Source organism: Haliotis rufescens, unplaced genomic scaffold (assembly GCF_023055435.1).
Source record: "Haliotis rufescens isolate VD_foot unplaced genomic scaffold, xgHalRufe1.0.p SCAF_16, whole genome shotgun sequence".
NCBI classification, from domain to species: Eukaryota; Metazoa; Mollusca; class Gastropoda; order Lepetellida; family Haliotidae; genus Haliotis; species Haliotis rufescens.
The window spans coordinates 14,448,872-14,470,781 of record NW_025963846.1 but is presented as its reverse complement, the minus strand read 5'-3'; the positions used below and the strand labels follow the sequence as shown (position 1 = coordinate 14,470,781).

Here is a 21,910-nt window from a genome sequence, read left to right as displayed (position 1 = left end):
ATTTAAGATTTTGTTAGCTTTGTTTGCACATAAAAAACTCTTTTCAAAGTGAGAACATGCAAGAGCTTCTGTTTCTGTTCACAGCCACTGCACTGTTGCCATGCTGACACTGACCTGATGTTTGGTTCTGTGCCACCTCACGTCCCGTGCAGCACTCCATGAACTTGATGTCACATGGGTTCCCGTATGCCGTGCTCTGACAGGACAGACTGGACTTGCGAGCCGTCAGACCAAGCTGACAGCAGTGACAACACTCCTGCAACATAGACGGGGACATCATCAACAGTCAGGGACATCATCAACAGACAGGGACATCATCAACAGACAGGGACATCATCAACAGACAGGGACATCATCAACAGATAGAGACATCTTCAACAGACAGGGACATCATCAACAGACAGGGACATCATCAACAGACAGGGACATCATCAACAGACAAGGACATCATCAACAGACAGGGACTTCATCAACAGACAGGGAAATCATCAACAGACAGGGACATCATCAACAGACAGGGACATCATCAGAGACATCATCAACAGACAGGGACATCATCAACAGATAGAGACATCTTCAACAGACAGGGACATCATCAACAGACAGGGACATCATCAACAGACAGGGACTTCATCAACAGACAAGGACATCATCAACAGACAGGGACTTCATCAACAGACAGGGAAATCATCAACAGACAGGGACATCATCAACAGACAGGGACATCATCAACAGACAGGGACATCATCAACAGACAGGGACATCATCAACACACAGGGACATCTTCAACAGACAGGGACATCATCAACAGACAGGGACATCATCAACAGACAGGGACATCATCAACACACAGGGATACCATCAACACACAGGGACATCATCAAAAGACAGGGACATCATCAACACACAGGGACATCATCAACAGATAGGAACAGTTACACAACCTACAGACAGTATCTCACCATGAACTGCTCCCTGCCGGGCTCGATGTCCCTGATGGCACAGATCTGCTGATCCAGGGCTGTCTGCTTGCCCTCGGCACACTTCTGTACATGGACCTCCTTCATGCAGCACACCTCCACAATGGCCATACAACTCTGCCGGTCCTCCGCGGACACATTGAGGAAGGCACTGAAGCTGTTGCACCTGCCGCCATCCACCGCCCATTTAACCCCCTCCACACAACAAGAGGTGAGGATGTCATTGAGACCACCTACAAACAGATCACATCAACAGCTACATTGGTAATATGTCAGTCATTCATTAGCTGCAAAATTACCAAGCATCAGATTGTGTTTCAAGTCAGTCAGTCAGTCATTGTTTTTTCTATAAGACATTCAGAACAATGTTGGTTGACAACAACTTACCAGCTACATGGAATTATGGATTACTTCTTGAAAATTAACGTTGTAATTCCCAAATCTTGAATGGCTTTCTTTAGTAGCCAAGATGAAATTAAATCTAGATTGTCAATAAAACTTCTGCTTCATGGAGGTGAAATCATGAAGCCCTTGCTTGTCATTAATATCTGGCTACATGTATCTGGCTGTAATATTGCTGATGCAATGTAAAATCTTAACTTAATGACTCGCTTTGCTTAACATCTCACTTAGCAATAATCTAGCTCTATGAAGGAGGTCAATAAATAATCAAGTCTGGACCAGGTATCCAGTGATTGATATTAGCATCAATCAATGCAATTGGGATAAGATGACATGCATCAACAAAGTCACAGAGTCTGACCCCCCGAACCTATCAGAGGCCTCTTACAACAAGGGTTGTTGAAGCTCAATTCTATCCTGGATCCTCATTGGTATCTGGCAAACATAATGATATCAACATTCGGACATCCCAATGCCCAGGCATCACTACCCAGAGCTTGTGATACACATCTTTTGAAATTAGACTTATTCAACAGCCAATTTAATATGAGAAAAAGTGGGAATGTTGTGAATGTAAGACGCCTGATCACTGTGTCTCTGTGTCTTCTTGAGTAATAGTAAGAGTCAGTCCCTGTTTTCAACACAATGATAAAATCCAAACAAATTCAAGTTGAGAGATAAGAACTAATATTGTCTCTTATCCATCATGAAGCAATTTTAACAAGGTTTCATGATATATGCCCAAATCTCTATCTAACGATCACCCTTATTCTCTGGCATTTCTGTTTGCAAAAGATATTGGGGGCCACAGAATCCAATCTGATATTGTCAATGCTCCCAGCATTGCTGAATCCTGGACCAACAAAACAATCTTAAAGCTGTGACTATCGTAAGGCTATGTTAGAGTACAGGAGTTATGACTGTCTTAGCGCTAAGATCGCTTTGTGGAACAGGGAACAGGGTGGAGAAGATATTTAAAGTCTTTGGTTTGTTTTCGACAACACTTTCTGCAGCCTCTTGTGATGTCATCATTTGTTTCAAAAGGTTTCTTATTTACATGTAACATTTCCTCATTTCATGATATTGAAATATGTTTTGTCTGAAATAATAATAACCTTTTTCTTTGCTGAGTGAAATTTTACAAACTTCTACATACTGGGAGGGAGTCAGGGACCCCTTCCACAAAGCTATCTTAGCGCAAAAACAATCGTAACTCCCATACTTTAACATAGGCTTACGACAACCACATCGCTAAGATTGCTTTGAGGAACACGGCCCAGGTGTTAAAAAGGGACCTAGCAGTCTAAGGCTATACTGAGGAAGTAACTGTGGCTATACTGGGGACCTAACTGTGGCTTTACTGGAACCTAACTGTGGCTATACATGGGACCTAACTGTGGCTATACTGGGGAAGTAACTGTGGCTATACTGGAACCTAACTGTGGCTATACATGGGACCTAACTGTGGCTATACTGGGGAAGTAACTGTGGCTATACTGGAACCTAACTGTGGCTATACATGGGACCTAACTGTGGCTATACTGGGGAAGTAACTGTGGCTATACTGGGGACCTAACTGTGGCTATACTGGAACCTAACTGTGGCTATACATGGGACCTAACTGTGGCTATACTGGGGAAGTAACTGTGGCTATACTGGGGACCAAACTGTGGCTATACTGGAACCTAACTGTGGCTATACATGGGACCTAACTGTGGCTATACTGGGTCACCTTGCAATCTGTGGCTATACTGGGACCAAGCAGTCTGTGGCTATACTGGGACCTAGCAGTCTGAGGCTATACTGGGACCCAGCAGTCTGTGGCTATACTGGGAACCTAGCAGTCTGTGGCTATACTAGGACCTAGAAGTATGTGACTATAGTGGGTCACCTAGCAGTCTGTGGCTATACTGGGTCACCTTGCAGTCTGTGGCTATCCTGGGGCCTTGGAGTCTGTGGCTATACTGGGAACCTAGAAGTCTGTGTCTATAGTGGGTCACCTAGCAGTCTGTGGCTATACTGGGTCACCTAGCAGTCTGTGGCTATCCTGGGACCTAGCAGTCTGTGGCTATAGTGGGTCACCTAGCAGTCTGTGGCTATCCTGGGACCTTGGAGTTTGTGTCTATAGTGGGTCACCTAGCAGTCTGTGGCTATCCTGGGACTAGCAGTCTGTGGCTATAGTGGGTCACCTAGCAGTCTGTGTCTATACTGGGTCACCCTGCAGTATGTGGCTATAGTGGGTCACCTAGCAGTCTGTGGCTATCCTGGGACCTTGGAGTCTGTGGCTATACTGGGTCACCTTGCAGTCTGTGGATAAACTGGGTCACCTTGCAGTCTGTGGCTATACTGGGTCACCTTGCAGTCTGTGGCTTTACTGGGACCTAGAAGTCTGTGACTATAGTGGGTCACCCAGCTGTCTGTGGATATACTGGGTCACCTTGCAGTCTGTGGATATACTGGGTCACCTTGCAGTCTGTGGCTATACTGGGTCACCTTTGAGTCTGTGGCTATCCTGGGACCTAGCAGTCTGTGGCTATCCTGGGTCACCTTTGAGTCTGTGGCTATCCTGGGACCTAGCAGTCTGTGGCTATACATGGGACCTAACTGTGGCTATACTGGGTCACCCAGCAGTCTGTGGCTATACTGGGTCACCTTGCAGTCTGTGGCTATACTGGGTCACCTTGCAGTCTGTGGCTATACTGGGACCTAGCAGTCTGTGGCTATACTGGGTCACCTTTGAGTCTGTGGCTATCCTGGGACCTAGCAGTCTGTGGCTATACATGGGACCTAACTGTGGCTATACTGGGTCACCCAGCAGTCTGTGGCTATACTGGGTCACCTTGCAGTCTGTGGCTATCCTGGGACCTAGCAGTCTGTGGCTATAGTGGGTCACCTAGCAGTCTGTGGCTATACTGGGTCACCTAGCAGTCTGTGGCTATAGTGGGTCACCCAGCAGTCTGTGGCTATAGTGGGTCACCCAGCAGTCTGTGGCTATAGTGGGTCACCTAGCAGTCTGTGGCTATCCTGAGACCTAGCAATCTGTGGCTATAGTGGGTCACCTAGCAGTCTGTGGCTACCCTAGGACCTAGCAGTCTGTGACTATACTGGGACCTAGCAGTCTGTGGCTATCCTGAGACCTAGCAGTCTGTGGGTATAGTGGGTCACCTACCAGTCTGTGGCTATCCTGGGACCTAGCAGTCTGTGGCTATACTGGGTCACCTAGCAGTCTGTGGCTATACATGGGACCTAGCAGTCTGTGACTATACTGGGACCTAGCAGTCTGTGGCTATAGTGGGTCACCTAGCAGTCTGTGGCTACCCTAGGACCTAGCAGTCTGTGACTATACTGGTACCTAGCAGTCTGTGGGTATAGTGGGTCACCTACCAGTCTGTGGCTATCCTGGGACCTAGCAGTCTGTGGCTATACTGGGTCACTAGCAGTCTGTGGCTATACATGGGACCTAGCAGTCTGTGACTATACTGGGACCTAGCAGTCTGTGGTTATCCTGGGACCTAGCAGTCTGTGGCTATAGTGTGTCACCTAGCAGTCTGTGGCTATCCTGGGACCTAGCAGTCTGTGGCTATAGTGGGTCACCTAGCAGTCTGTGGCTATCCTGGGACCTTGGAGTCTGTGTCTATAGTGGGTCACCTAGCAGTCTGTGGCTATCCTGGGACCTTGGAGTCTGTGGCTATACTGGGACTAGCAGTCTGTGACTATACTGGGTCACCTTGCAGTCTGTGGCTATACTGGGTCACCTTGGAGTCTGTGGCTATACTGGGACCTAAAAGTCTGTGGCTATCCTGGGACCTAGCAGTCTGTGGCTATCCTGGGACCCAGCAGTCTGTGGCTATAGTGGGTCACCCAGCAGCCTGTGGCTATACTGGGACCTAGCAGTCTGTGGCTATCCTGGGACCTTGGAGTCTGTGGCTATACTGGGACTAGCAGTCTGTGGCTATACTGGGTCACCTTGGAGTCTGTGGCTATCCTGTCACCTAGCAGTCTGTGGCTATAGTGGGTCACCTAGCAGTCTGTGGCTATCTTGGGACCTTGGAGTCTGTGGCTATACTGGGACTAGCAGTCTGTGGCTATAGTGGGTCACCTAGCAGTCTGTGACTATAGTGGGTCACCAAGCAGTCTGTGGCTATACTGGGTCACCTTGCAGTCTGTGGCTATCCTGGGACCTAACAGTCTGTGGCTATCCTGGGACCTAACAGTCTGTGGCTATAGTGGGTCACCTAGCAGTCTGTGGCTATACTGGGTCACCTAGCAGTCTGTGGCTATCCTGGGACCTAACAGTCTGTGGCTATAGTGGGTCACCTAGCAGTCTGTGGCTATACTGGGTCATCTAGCAGTCTGTGGCTATCCTGGGACCTAGCAGTCTGTGTCTATAGTGGGTCACCTAGCAGTCTGTGGCTATACTGGGTCACCTAGCAGTCTGTGGCTATCCTGGGACCTAGCAGTCTGTGTCTATAGTGGGTCACCTAGCAGTCTGTGGCTATACTGGGTCATCTAGCAGTCTGTGGCTATCCTGGGGCCCTGGAGTCTGTGGCTATACTGGGACTAGCAGTCTGTGGCTATAGTGGGGCCTTGGAGTCTGTGGCTATACTGGGTCACCTAGCAGTCTGTGGCTATACTGGGTCACCTAGCAGTCTGTGTCTATAGTGGGTCACCTAGCAGTCTGTGGCTATAGTGGGTCACCTAGCAGTCTGTGGCTATACTGGGTCACCTAGCAGTCTGTGGCTATCCTGGGGCCTTGGAGTCTGTGGCTATACTGGGACTAGCAGTCTGTGGCTATAGTGGGTCACCTAGCAGTCTGTGGCTATCCTAGGACCTAGCAGTCTGTGGTTATACTGGGACCTAGCAGTCTGTGGCTATACTGGGGACCTAGGTGTGGCTATACTGGGGACCTAGCAGTCTGTGGCTATACTGGGGACCTAGGTGTGGCTATACTGGGGACCTACCAGTGTGTGGCTATACTGGGGACCTAGGTGTGGCTATACAGGGGACCTAGCAGTCTGTGGCTATATTGGGTATTGGGGACCTAGCAGAAATTTAGGGCCTGGCAGCTTTCTCAGATTGCTTTAAGTTAGTACATTGTACGGTCATGAGCCCTGTGGTGTGGGAGAGTTTTCAGCACACTAACATACACCTACACTTCTCATCAGTAAGGCATTGGTTTACTCAGCCTTGCTACTGTCAGGCCCTCAAGCCCCTGTGGTCAAGTGTCAAGTACGAAATGTCTAGATTAGTCAGTCACATGCTCTGTGAAAAACTGGACGACCATCTTGAGTGGAGTATTTCCTCTATACAGGGCTGAAGCTGTTGACACCTAGCTCGCAGGACATCCGCTATGACTGTGTGTTGTTATGCAACTATAAAGCAACCACAACCTCCAGAAATGTACATATGTCTCAACACTTACGGATCGACCATCTGGAATTTAACAAATAACAATTTGTTCCACATAACACTGGTAAAATATACTTTGGACTGGGGGTTTACGAAAACACAAACATGCTCACCGTCATGAAAAAAATGTGATGTGAAAATGGTTTTAAAGAAGTAACAAAACCTGCCTCCAGCAAAAATCCCTGACCAGTGTGCACTCTATTTCATTCTCAGCTCCCTAGGGAGTATACAACCAAAGCTGCCCTTAAGGCACTAGAAGGCTAACATTACAATCTATCCTACCGGGTACCCATCCAATACTGGGTGAGTAGAGGCAAACAAAGTCACTCAGTATATCAGATAAGGGTGCCAATACAAACTCTGATGTGGCCATTAGTTTCATCTAAATGTTAAATTAATGAGGTCACACCTTATATGGATGCTCTCTACTCCACAGAGAGGCATCGAATTGGAGTAAAAAATCTGATTTTAATCATGTTGGAATTTACTATCTCAACCGGTGATGATTTTTCTCATGGAAGCTACACACATCAAATAGAGAGAATATCCACCATGAGATAGTATAAATAATGTCACTTGCCTTAGGAGACACCACATGGTGCATATGTGCACAGGCGTGGCCAGGACTGAAGCCCTAGAAACTCTCAGGAGTCAAGCTGACGAACACTGTCCCCCAATACACAGCTACATGATGGTTGGACTTTTAATATTATGTCAAATAATGCTAGAAAATCTAAATACTAGTGGAACAGTATCACAATATTGTATATAAACTTCTTTTTCTTTTTTAAATTTTTATTCAGTCATATACACAGGATACATAAGCACTCGGAAAGCAATACAGCTTTATGAATACAGGTACTTCTCAAAAGGAATATTGTATATAAACTTGCCCCTAATAGCCGCTCCTAACATTTAGTTCCAAAGACCATATGGAGTGAGTGAGTGGACAGAGTTTCATGCTCTTGTAAGCAAAGTGTCTCCTGCTTCACGACTGCCTGATAAGTGTAGCTGGTCTGTGGCAGAGTGAGTGAGTGGACAGAGTTTCATGCTCTTGTAAGCAAAGTGTCTCCTGCTTCACGACTGCCTGATAAGTGTAGCTGGTCTGTGGCAGAGTGAGTGAGTGGACAGAGTTTCATGCTCTTGTTATCAAAGTGTCTCCTGCTTCACGACTGCCTGATAAGTGTAGCTGGTCTGTGGCAGAGTGAGTGAGTGGACAGAGTTTCATGCTCTTGTTATCAAAGTGTCTCCTGCTTCACGACTGCCTGATAAGTGTAGCTGGGCTGTGGCAGAGTGAGTGAGTGGACAGAGTTTCATGCTCTTGTTATCAAAGTGCCTCCTGCTTCACGACTGCCTGATAAGTGTAGCTGGTCTGTGGCAGAGTGAGTGAGTGGACAGAGTTTCATGCTCTTGTTATCAAAGTGTCTCCTGCTTCACGGCTGCCTGATAAGTGTAGCTGGGCTGTGGCAGAGTGAGTGAGTGGACAGAGTTTCATGCTCTTGTTATCGAAGTGCCTCCTGCTTCACGACTGCCTGATAAGTGTAGCTGGTCTGTGGCAGAGTGAGTGAGTGGACAGAGTTTCATGCTCTTGTTATCAAAGTGTCTCCTGCTTCACGACTGCCTGATAAGTGTAGCTGGTCTGTGGCAGAGTGAGTGAGTGGACAGAGTTTCATGCTCTTGTTATCAAAGTGCCTCCTGCTTCACGACTGCCTGATAAGTGTAGCTGGTCTGTGGCAGAGTGAGTGAGTGAGTGGACAGAGTTTCATGCTCTTGTAAGCAAAGTGCCTCCTGCTTCACGACTGCCTGATAAGTGTAGCTGGTCTGTGGCAGAGTGAGTGAGTGGACAGAGTTTCATGCTCTTGTAAGCAAAGTTTCTCCTGCTTCACGACTGCCTGATAAGTGTAGCTGGTCTGTGGCAGAGTGAGTGAGTGGACAGAGTTTCATGCTCTTGTAGGCAAAGTGTCCCCTGCTTCACGACTGCCTGATAAGTGTAGTTCGTCTGTGGCAGAGTGAGTGAGTGGACAGAGTTTCATGCTCTTGTAAGCAAAGTGTCTCCTGCTTCACGACTGCCTGATAAGTGTAGCTGGTCTGTGGCAGAGTGAGTGAGTGGACAGAGTTTCATGCTCTTGTAAGCAAAGTGTATCCTGCTTCACGACTGCCTGATAAGTGTAGCTGGTCTGTGGCAGAGTGAGTGAGTGGACAGAGTTTCATGCTCTTGTAAGCAAAGTGTCTCCTGCTTCACGACTGCCTGATAAGTGTAGTTGGTCTGTGGCAGAGTGAGTGAGTGGACAGAGTTTCATGCTCTTGTAAGCAAAGTGCCTCCTGCTTCACGACTGCCTGATAAGTGTAGCTGGTCTGTGGCAGAGTGAGTGACTGGACAGAGTTTCATGCTCTTGTAAGCAAAGTGCCTCCTGCTTCAGGACTGCCTGATAAGTGCAGCTGGTCTGTGGCAGAGGGAGTGACAGCCATTTTACACGTCTTTCAAAAGTAATATATAGAGAATATCACCCTCGTTTCTTTTGATATCAAATATATCAACACGAGTTGATCAAAGTGTTTACCAATGAGTGTAGATATCGCTTGATCTCACCCAAGCGATATCTACTGTGGGAGCCAGTTTGGGATGATTGACAGAGAATCTCACGCTCATGTCTTTTGATATCAAATATATCATATATAAGTTTTTCCACTTTCATCAACGAGTGTTGATATATATGATATCAAAAGACACAAGGGTGAGATTCTATTTTTCATCCAACATCATTCTTCCAACTTTTTGACTTTGTGTACAGTAATAAGCAGTGTCTAAAGTGTAAAAGGTACTGCTTACAGCTTCAGTAGCAGAGCCATTAGTGATGTCATTTGATTGTGATGTCATGGTAACCAATGACATCACAATTGTCTGCAAAGCATTGTGATGCAATTTCATTTAAGGATTGACTGTGTATTTTCTTCGGTTCATTGAGGTATGAATCGAAAAGCCAGACAAAAATGACGAGATTGATAAAGATTCTAGGTGTAGGAATAGTCATACTGTGGCGTGACATGAATCAGGTGATCATTTAATTTATGCACATAACTTGACACGCCTACACAGTAAGTAGCCAATCAACGGAGAGTAGGATCAAAACAATGTTCATTGGACCTGTCAATTAAGGCAAAAGGCAAAAAGAACTGCAACAGTCAGACTGTAATGAACCGGAAGAAATTTGTCCAGGAGAAGGCGTCTGTTTCAAATAACATGGTCAGTTACCACCAGATTCAAACATTACTTCCCTGATTACGGTAAAACACAGTAGAAAAAATGCTATTCAGAAATGAAACCCGAAGACATGAAAGTTGAACCGAGGCGAGCGGGAAGAAACAGGCGAGCGAGCCTGCACGTTTGCTGTTTCATACATTCTCGGCCTTCGGTTTCAAAGGGTAGTTTGGACAATGAATATGCATGAAAGTTGCTAAATGTCCTGTGCATGACGATACACGTGAGTAGAAAGGGAATTCCCTTGACTGTAATATTGGGATTCCCCGACATTCTGCAGTAATATAAAAGTAGTGTGCCTCGGTGGGCTCGGCTTTACTTTTTACATTCATTGGGAAATGAATGCAATAACATGTGACCAATTCAGCTAATCAGAATACAGGAATTTCAATGAACACAACAAAAATTTAATTATTTCAGTGTAGATATCGCTTGATCTCACCCAAGCCATATCTCCTGTGAGAGCAAGTTTTGGATGATAAATTTCAGTTGCATCATTTCTTTTGGACAGCTTCATATTTGAAGAAAAGACTCAAAGATATTAGTTGTTTACCAGTTCCAGTTAAACACATGAGCATGTATGGTGCAGAAAGACCATTTATATCATAAACTGACCCTTAACTGGATTCAAACCAAGACCACAGAGCCTGGCAGACTTAGAGAGCGCTTCAAAATTTTGATGTCGGATAATAATCTGAAATAATTAAGTTTCGAGGTGGGAGGTTAAAACAATCACTACATGGCCTAAAGGCCTGTGGACCATGCAAGCATAATTACGGGGGCATGCAAAATGTGACCCATGACAGGATTCTGGTCCCTGGATGAGGTTACACAAATGAGGTTAATGCTAAATGAGGTATGATTACAGCATGGCTATGCTGGGAGTAAGCTCCCCCATGACCTGGGATAATTAGCCCGTCTTGTACGATGGAATGTACTCTCGCTAATTGGTAGAGACGTGACTTCACATACACCTGTAGACATGGTAGATACAGGTGTCTGCGCAACCTTAAGTGGCGTCTACTCTACTGACAGTATAATCTTGTTACTAACAGAGAAACATTTGAGGAAGGTTATTACCATGTGATAAAAATAATTAGCTTGAGAAAATACTTTAAAAACTAATTTTGCCTTAGATTTTACAAGAATTACATGTTCACTGGATATCCTGAAAGAAACTGTGTTGTGGGTCCTTAAGAAATTGTCAAAAATAAATGTTAAATACTCTGTGCCTAATTCGTAAATTTTCTGAACATCAAAATTAAAAATAACAATACTCATGATATCAATCACTGGATTATTTACAGACCAAGGTCATATAGCTTGAATATTGCTGAGCGCGCGTTAAACAACCAACCAACCAAAAATAACAATAATATAGTACAGACATGACACACAATAAAGTGTTACCACATGAATCTACAATATATCCTCAAGTCAACTGTGAGTACTGGCAAATGGAACTGACAAATGAGTGAGTGAGTTGTATTTTACGCCGCTTTTAGCAATATTCCAGCAATATCACGGCAGGGACATCAGAAATGGGCTTCACACATTGTACCTATGTTGGGAATCAAACCTGGGTCTTCAGCATGACGAAATGGGCTACCCAGCCCCCCTGACACATCTGATGGCAATCAGTCAAGTCAAGTAGTTGAGTAGCCTAAGGGTTAAAGTGTTTGCTGGTTATACTGGAGAGTGTTCAGTCTACACCTGGACTCACTCACTCACTCACTCACTCACTCACTCACTCACTCACTCACTCACTCACTCACTCACTCACTCACTCACTCACTCACTCACTCCCTCCCTCCCTCCCTCCCTCCCTCCCTCCCTCGTCAAGTGTCTGAAGTAGGTTTTAGCTACCTTCTAAAGTTTAGGTTCAAATAAAATATATTTACCGGTAGGTGGCATTACAAAAATGTAGTTGTGACATATGATGGTAAATCATTCCAAACAGCTGATGTGTTCTTTCTGAAATCATTATAATTTCCAATTGTCAAAACACGATGACCAAAATTCTTGTCCAGAACTGCCTTAGTATGACAACAAACAAGCAGATGAACTAGCAGTATAGGTCAACAGGGTTTGTTATTCATGTGTGTTTGTTTGTTTGTTTATTGCCACACTCAGCAATATTCCAGGTATATGACGGCGATCTGTATATACATGTACTTAAATCAGGACCAGATAATCTAGTGATTGACATCATGAGTGTCGATCTGCACAACTGGGATATGATGACATGCATCAACCAAGTCAGCAAGCCTGACCACCTGGTCACGTTAGTAGCCTCTTACGACAAGCATAGTCGCCTTTTACGGCAAGCATGGGTTGCTAAAGGCCAAATCTAACCCAGATCTTCATGGGGGCAAGCATGGATTGCTGAAGACTAAATTTAAGCAATCTTCATGGGGTATCAAGTCATGATTAAACATCATTTATAAACCTACTGGCTGTTTGTGTAACTCGATATGGAGTTTTTTAAATTGTGGTAACACCTCGTAGGAGGTATTACAACGATTGTAACACCTCGCAGGAGGTATTACAACGATTGTAACACCTCGCAGGAGGGCTTACAACGATTGTAACACCTCGCAGGAGGGCTTACAACGATTGTAACACCTCGCAGGAGGGCTTACAACAATTGTAACACCTCGCAGGAGGGCTTACAATCATTATAACTTCCGTTCAGATTGTAACATGTAATGAAATGTTAAATCAAATGACAAATGTTTTCTTTAATATTCCCGAGGATCGAACTCACAACCTTCATATCTGTAGCCCAGTGAGTGTACCACGAGGCTACAGAGGTGTTGATAAGCAGCACTGCTTTTTAGAATGTCCTTTTCAAGATCCGTACGCCAGCAACAGGTTGTACAATGAATGAGCGTCAGTCAAAGCAAAACGTGTAATAGTCTCAGCCTATGAGACGCACGTGCAGATTTCGTGCCATTGCGAGACGCACGTGCAGATTTTGCACTGTTGTGAAACCCACGTGCTGAGGTCACCGGTTTCATTGAACCTAGTTCACGACTACAGGCGATATTTCATCGCCGATACAGGTTAAACATTTGAGAGTTTTTATTACAGTTATATAATTAAAAACGTTGTCTATGCGATGAGTCGGTTTATAAGTTGGACAAACCATGTCTCCTCTAGATTACTAGAGATTGTAAACCCTACGGCCCCCTCGGGACGTTCCCTCATGTGAGGGTTTACAATCTCTAGTAATCCCTTGGAGACATGGTTTCCCCTACACATATTCCTTGAATAGCAGTTATTTCATCTGTAACTCCGTAGAACACTTCCCTAAAGCAGCTAAATGACTAGATGCTGATGCTAGATAGATGTTAAGCCGTGTCAATACATAACCCTGCAGTGTCACAGTGAGTTAAACATGTGGTGTTGTAGGACTTGTCAAGTAGCAACAATTTCACGTCTTAATCAATGAACTAAGTGAAGGAGCCAGCCTCTTCAGTTTCCTTTCGGCCGCTTACATACACTTGTAGGACTCCTTCAACATAACTCAGCTTGCCATCAACCTTTGAAACATATTTTCAGGTTTGCACACAGAATACTTTCATATCAAAACAGTTATATTGTCATATTTCTTGGTATTCAATATACACATAAGCCAATAGATTCTTTCCGACATTTCTTTCCAAATTTAGAAATTTGAGATCTAAGTCCATTATTATATAAGATTCAGAAATACCTGATATGAACAGCATCTATTTCTGACTCTTAAACACTTGCGTTAGACACACTGCCTGCTTAGAAACTGATTAAGAGAGCAACATTTGATTTTCAAGGCAAGGAGAATTTTGGTTTGAGGTAAGATTCTTATATTTGTATGTTTAGCAGTAAATTTATTTTTCAACATTAACAGGTGCTTGTAATTACTAGTTTAAATACATTAAAAATAGCAAGCTGTATTGTTTGGACACTCTGCAAAACAAGTGCACACTATGTTTTACCTACACCACAAGCCACATGGAGGGACTTTTTTTTGTAAAACAGCGGCTTGATTATTTTTTTACAAAGAATCCTGCCAATGATTGCTCTCTAACATGGATTGAAATATCCTTTTGAAAAAGCAATACAATAACTTTTAAAATCAACCTGCATCTTGCAAATATTTGGACATGCAATCCATGGCGTCACCTTGTCAATAGGTGACATCAACTGGGATCTTTAGTGGAGAACACACCATTGAACAAACAATAAACCTCTCTTTGGCACTTTGGAAACTGTAGTATCAATGAGGACAGGGATGCTAGTACCATTACAAAGCAAGTGATCAACAACTGGGTAGAACTAGCATGTGTGCCGACATGTTGCAATGAAAGAATAAAAAAAGTTCATATCCAGAAATGACAATATTCAGACATCTTAACAGTTTTGTTGGACACAAGACATATAAATGTATGTTGACTTGAAAATTATCCCCAAAATAAAAATAATAAACAATATTTCTGAACATGTGTAACCTATTAAATAGCTTTTTCCCTACAACATGCCTCCCGATAATTGTAGAAACACAAGTGAGTTAATCACAACCATGTGCTCCACCTGATGCCGCAAGCTAAACACTTACCCCTGGAGAGGTGGAGGGCTGATGCCGCCAGGAGAACACCAAGCAGTAGTGAGTGTCGAGTGTGTCCCTCCATGTCTGTACACACCGGAGAATCAGGTACTATTGTAGGAAATCACAGGGAAGGAGAGAGTCGCCTCTCAGTAACAGTCAATGACAGGCCGACACTTCCACGGTCTCAGTTCTGTAGCTCCGTCCCCGTCAGTGGTACAACACTCTCTATAGTGTAACAGTCTCCACAATATGGCACAGTCTATGTACTGTCGTCTCCAGTGTGGCACAGTCTGAATAGTGTGCAGTCTCCACAGTGTTGTACGGTATGGATGGTAGAGGTGTCTCAAGGTGCAGCTGTCTTGACGGTAAACCTGTCAATGGTACAGTTGTCACGATGGTATAGCTGTCTTCATAGCTGCCTTAATGGTATAGCTGTCTCGATGGTATAGCTACGTCAATGGTATAGCTGTCTTGGTGGTATAGCGATCTTTATATCGGTCTTAATGGTATAGCTGTCTTGACAGCTCTGTCAATGGTATAGCTGTCTCAATGGTACAGCTATGTCAGTAGTATAGTTGTGTCAAAGGTATAGCTGTCTGCACAGACTGACAGAGCGAAGTTCACAGACTGAATGGTAGGGGGTGTTGTGTGAACAGTCTTGTACAGTGTATGTCACCGGCTGAATGGTAGGGGAACAGTCAATGGCAGGTATGCAGCTGATAGATCCTGTCACACTGAAGACAATGGCAGGCTGAATGGGATGGTGCTTGTGATGCAGATCGGCCTGTGCTGGAGTAGTGCTGTTCCTTTCACTGCATTGTCCTGCCTGAGTAGTGATCACAGATGCCAGGCTGCTGTAAAGGGAATGATTAATTTTAGTTATTTTAATTTAGTGAGATGGTTGACAAGAATAAAAGCCACTGTGGTTACAAAGATGAAGAAAACAAATTGAAAGACACACATAGATTATGACATCATGCAAACAAAGACTCTTCTCAGCATCAAATCTGAGAAAAAATACTTAACAACTTGGTTACTTTTGGGATCTGACAATAAAAGCATGGCAATACAGGTAAATAAAAGTATAATAAATAAATTGATGTATCAAAGTAACTGATCATAATCACAATGGTATCAAAGTTACAAGTTGTGGTTGTCCTGATATCAAAGTTACAAGTTGTGGTTGTCCTGATATCAAAGTATCGGTTTATGATCACACTGGCAACAAAGTGACAGTCCATGATCAAAACCATATCAAAGTAAAATTTCTTGATCAAACTGAAGTCAAAGTAACAGATCATGATCAAACTGAAGTCAAAGTAACAGTTCATGATCAAACTGAAATCATTGTAACAGTCCATGATCAAACTAATGTCAAAGTGACAGTTCATGATCAGCTGGATATCATTGTAACAGTTCATGATCAGCTGGATATCATTGTAACTGTTCATGATCAGCTGGATATAATTGTAACAGTTCATGATCAGCTGGATATCATTGTAACAGTTCATGATCAGCCGGATATCATTGTAACAGTTCATGATCAGCTGGATATCATTGTAACAGTTCATGATCAGCTGGATATCATTGTAACAGTCCATGATCAGTTGGATATCATTGTAACAGTTCATGATCAGCTGGATATCATTGTAACAGTTCATGATCAGCTGGATATCATTGTAACAGTTCATGATCAGCTGGATATCATTGTAACAGTTCATGATCAGCTGGATATCATTGTAACAGTTCATGATCAGCTGGATATCATTGTAACAGTTCATGATCAGCTGGATATCATTGTAACAGTTCATGATCAGCCGGATATCATTGTAACAGTTCATGATCAGCTGGATATCATTGTAACAGTTCATGATCAGCTGGATATCAAAGTAGTGAGTGTGTTGGAATCTAACACAGCTTTTAACATTACTCCAGTTATATCACAGCGTATCAGTTTAATGCGGGAGAGAAATCTGAAGTGATGCAGGACATTTACTACTTTGGTGAAACACACAAGCACGGATATAGTGGTGACAAACCTACAAACATAATCTGGGTAAACCCGGGAATTGAACCCACAATCACAGGTCTCTGGCATGCCCAAGGGCACAACTCTACACAGCAAATTGCAGCACCTTAGACAACTGTGCCTCCTGTGCCCCCTGACCTCAAAGTAACTGAAGTCAAAGTAACAGTTCATGATCAAACTGAAGTCAAAGTAACAGTTCATGATCAAACTGAAGTCAAATTAACAGTCCATGATCAAACTGAAGTCAAAGTTACAGTTCATGATCAAACTGAAGTCAAAGTAAGAGTTCATGATCAAATTGAAGTCAAAGTAACAGTCCATGATCAAACTGAAGTCAAAGTAACAGTTAATGATCAAATTGAAGTCAAAGTAACAGTCCATGATCAAACTGAAGTCAAAGTAACAGTTACAGATCAAATTGAAGTCAAATTAACAGTTCATGATCAAACTGAAGTCAAAGTAACAGTTCATGATCAAACTGAAGTCAAAGTCACAGTTAATGATCAAATTGAAGTCAAAGTAACAGTCCATGATCAAACTGAAGTCAAAGTCACAGTTAATGATCAAATTGAAGTCAAAGTTACAATCCATGATCAAACTGAAGTCAAAGTAACAGTCCATGATCAAATTGAAGTCAATGTAACAGTTCATGATCAAATTGAAGTCAAAGTCACAGTTAATGATCAAACTGAAGTCAAAGTAACAGTTAATGATGAAATTGAAGTCAAAGTTACAATCAATGATCAGACTGAAGTCAAAGTAACAGTTCATGATCAAACTGAAGTCAAAGTAACAGAACATGATCAAACTGAAGTCAAAGTAACAGTTCATGATCAAACTGAAGTCAAAGAAACAGTCCATGATCAAACTGAAGTCAAAGTAACAGTTCATGATCAAATTGAAGTCAAAGTAACAGTTCATGATCAAACTGAAGTCAAAGTAACAGTCCATGATCAAATTGAAGTCAATGTAACAGTTCATGATCAAATTGAAGTCAATGTCACAGTTCATGATCAAACTGAAGTCAAACTAACAGTTCATGATCAAATTGAAGTCAAAGTAACAGTTCATGATCAAACTGAAGTCAAATTAACAGTCCATGGTCAAATTGAAGTCAAAGTAACAGTTCATGATCAAATTGAAGTCAAAGTAACAGTCCATGATCAAACTGAAGTCAAAGTAACAGTTCATGATCAAACTGAAGTCAAATTAACAGTCCATGGTCAAACTGAAGTCAAAGTAACAGTCCATGATCAAACTGAAGTCAAAGTAACAGTTAATGATCAAATTGAAGTCAAAGTTACAATCAATGACCAGACTGAAGTCAAAGTAACAGTTTATGATCAAACTGAAGTCAAAGAAACAGTTCATGATCAAACTGAAGTCAAAGTAACAGTTCATGATCAAACTGAAGTCAAAGAAACAGTCCATGATCAAACTGAAGTCAAAGTAACAGTTCATGATCAAACTGAAGTCAAAGTAACAGTTAATGATCAAACTGAAGTCAAAGTAACAGTCCATGATCAAATTGAGTGAGTGAGTGAGTGAGTATGGTTTTACGCCGCTTTTAGCAATATTCCAGCAATATCACGGCGGGGGACACCAGAAATGGGCTTCACACATTGTACCCATGTCGGGAATCGAACCCGGGTCTTTGGCGTGACGAGCGAACGCTTTAACCACTAGGCTACCCGACCGCCCCTGATCAAATTGAAGTCAATGTAACAGTTCATGATCAAATTGAAGTTAATGTCATAGTTCATGATCAAACTGAAGTCAAAGTAACAGTTCATGGTCAAATTGAAGTCAATGTAACAGTTCATGATCAAATTGAAGTCAATATAACAGTTCATGATCAAACTGAAGTCAAAGTAACAGTTCATGATCAAAGTGAAGTCAAAGTAACAGTTCATGATCAAACTGAAGTCAAATCAACAGTCCATGATCAAATTGAAGTCAAAGTAACAGTTCATGATCAAACTGAAGTCAAAGTAAAAGTCCATGATCAAACTGAAGTCAAAGTAACAGTTCATGATCAAATTGAAGTCAAAGTACCAATTAATGATCAAATTGAAGTCAAAGTAAAAGTTCATGATGAAATTAAAGTCAAAGTAACAGTCCATGATCAAACTGAAGTCAAAGTAACAGTTCATGATCAAATTGAAGTCAAAGTAAAAGTTCATGATGAAATTAAAGTCAAAGTAACAGTTCAGGATCAACTGGATATCAAAGAAACAGTTCATGATCAAAATTATATTAAAGTAGCAGTAACATGATCAACAAGGTGTAAAAATAACAGTTCATGATTGAGTGGTCAGGCTTGCTGACTTGTTTTATGCATATCATCGTATCCCAATTGCGGGGATCGATACTCATGATGTCAATTACTGGATTGTCTGTTCCAGACTTGATTATTTACAGACTGCCGTTACATAGCTGGAATATTGCTGAGTGGCGTTAAACAACAAACAAACAAACAAAACTCCAGCCGACATAGCCTACAGTGGAAGTACAGTCCTGGTGAATGCATAAATAATAAAATATCATTTGATGTACAACAGAAAGGAGCCAAGAGATTCTCTTCATTTTCTTAAACTAAAGAAATCTAGACTTGTCCAAAGTCTTGCTAGGGAATTTCAGAATTTCAGATATTGTTTTCAGGGGTATAAGAGGCAAAAGACACTGCATGGCATGGTACAATGTGTGAAGCCTATCCTGAGTGTCCCTGACACAATATTCAGTTAATACTGTTAACAGTGACACAATGTTCAAGGAATACTGTCAATAGTAACTCAATGTTTAAGGAATACTGTCAATAGTAACTCAATGTTTAAGGAATACTGTTGACCATGACACAATGTTCAAGGAATACTGTCAATAGTAACTCAGTGTTTAAGGAATACTGTTGACCATGACACAATGTTCAAGGAATACTGTCAATAGTAACTCAATGTTTAAGGAATACTGTCAATAGTAACTCAATGTTAAAGGAATAATATCAATAGTTACACAATGTTCATAAAATACTATCAATAGTAATACACTGTTCAAGGATTACTATCAATAGTAACACACTGTTCAAGGAATACTATCAATAGTAACACACTGTTCAAGGAATACTATCAATAGTAACACAATGTTCAAGGGATACTGTCAATAGTAACACAATGTTCAAGGAAATACTGTCAATAGTAACACAATGTTCAAGGAATACTATCAATAGTAACACACTGTTCAAGGAACACTATCAATAGTAACTCAATGTTCAAGGAATACTGTCACTAGTAACACAATGTTCTTTGTGTGTGTGTGTGTGTGTGTGCGTGCGTGCGTGCGTGCGTGTGTGCGTGTGTGTGTGTATATATGTAGTGTGGTTTATAGAGCCCCACTTCAATATAGGTAGACATAAGCCACCTCAGATGCCTGGTGTGTGTTCTCTCCTGCCAGATTGAGTGTGTAGTTAATGGGTCAACAAATTGAACATGAACTCACTACGCCATTAACACAATTAGCTGGGGGTAGGGTTGCTAACCTCTATCCCTCTCACTGATTAGGCCCAGTAAGTGTTACACACTCAGGATTGAGTTGGTTCTTTCATGAAGCAGGCCACTTAAAGAACCAGCACACTTTCGTGCCAGGATTCTTGATTAAAGAAAACATAAAATCCCATGTACTTTACACCAAATACTATCTGGGACTTTGATAACTTGTTTGAATACTTACACTTGTTATCATTAAACTATTCAGTACAAATTGAATTGGGTTATGTAAGTATGGTATCACAATGAAGGTGAGGTGAAATGAGATTTAACATTATGTTTATGATAACATAGCGACATGCATGCATGTGTGCGTAGCTGCTTGTACGAGTCCAGATTAAGGCTGGTTGAGTGCTAGCTAGCCCACTGAGACACGTACCATGCCTCAGTTTAGCATGGAGTGAGTGAGTGAGTATGGTTTTATGCTGCTTTTAGCAATATTCCAGCAATATCACAGCAGGGGGACACCAGAAATATGTTTCACACATCCCATGTGGGGAATCGAACCCGGGTCTTTGGCGTGACGAGCGAATGCTGTAACCACTAGACTACCCCATCGGCCTTTAACATGGACACCCCACTCAGACGCAGTCTACTGACTCCGAGCCGACCAGTCCCCTTCATGCCCAGTGCCAGACAGGGTAACAACACATACCATCTTGCAACATCTTTTGGCATGACCTGGCCTGAGATCGATCCACAAACCTTTCATTCTGCAGGCAGATTTTCTATCCATAAGACCACAGAGGTAGTTCAATATAATTTTAAGTATCATGGTACCAATTAGATTTTTTCAAATTACTGTAAACTATGGTAAATATGAACTGAAAGGGACGACTAATTTTAGTTTGTTATAACTCACTCATTCCTCATTCAAGTCATCACAATTTATAGAAAAAACAGTTTGATATATCCATCAGATCGTTATAAGCATGTTCGTTTTTAACATAGTTTACTGTATTGAAATGCACCAGTACTCATTGCAGCCCTAGTAAGGCCTGCAAGTACCTGTAAGTCATATTTCAAAACCAAGGGGTTTCAGAGCTATCCATTGTTTACTGCTATAGTATTTGAATCCAGAGATACACTTAAATGATATTTTTTATCATCATGGTAATGACTTCTTGACTTTCATTCTTGACTTATCATTCTAACGGATACATATGATACATCCAAGATTCTGAAACGCATAAAGAAAGACACACGATAGCTTCCTGAAACAGTTAATTACGTCATAACAAGAACTGAAGAGTTGAGAAATATGAATGAAATGTCTACTCACCTATATCCTGGTCTAGTCCTGTGATAATCAAATAATGACGTTAGGATTGGTACTTATTCCATGAAGGTTCTGACAACCTTTGAATGTTTGTGTGTATTACGACTTGAAGCTACCGTATATCTTCCAACTTTGGTGCCATGTTAGATCCAGGTTAGAGCTGGTCTTCAGCAACCCATGCTTGCTGTAACAGGTAACAGGCTCGTAAGAGGCGACTAATGGGATCGGGTGGTCAGACCCGTATACTTGGTTGATACATGTCATCGTATCCCAAATGTTTGAATTGATACTCTATATATCAAACACTGGATCACTGAGGGCAGCTTTAAACATCAACAAACAAATATAACAACCATCTTAGCACTAAGATCACTTTGTGGAAGGAGGCCCTATTTAACTTTACTCAGCTCGTCTAACAAGGT

The 21,910-nt window shown here is 42.3% G+C and overlaps 1 protein-coding gene across 4 annotated transcripts in view; it reads right to left on the bottom strand.

The window, feature by feature from the left end:
• LOC124136301 (fibulin-1-like) overlaps positions 1 to 21,613 on the bottom strand; it is a 53,487-nt gene extending 31,874 nt beyond the window's left edge. For all 4 annotated transcript variants that reach the window (XM_046502191.2, XM_046502207.2, XM_046502215.2 and 1 more), the window contains exons 1-4: positions 21,492 to 21,613; positions 14,651 to 15,495; positions 963 to 1,213; positions 115 to 256 (exon numbers count right to left, since the gene is read on the bottom strand). In XM_046502191.2, the coding sequence (XP_046358147.1) occupies positions 115 to 256; positions 963 to 1,213; positions 14,651 to 14,723 (466 nt within the window). In that variant the 5' untranslated portion in view covers positions 14,724 to 15,495; positions 21,492 to 21,613. The remainder of the gene's footprint in view (positions 1 to 114; positions 257 to 962; positions 1,214 to 14,650; positions 15,496 to 21,491) is intronic.
• Positions 21,614 to 21,910: the final 297 nt, after the last annotated feature.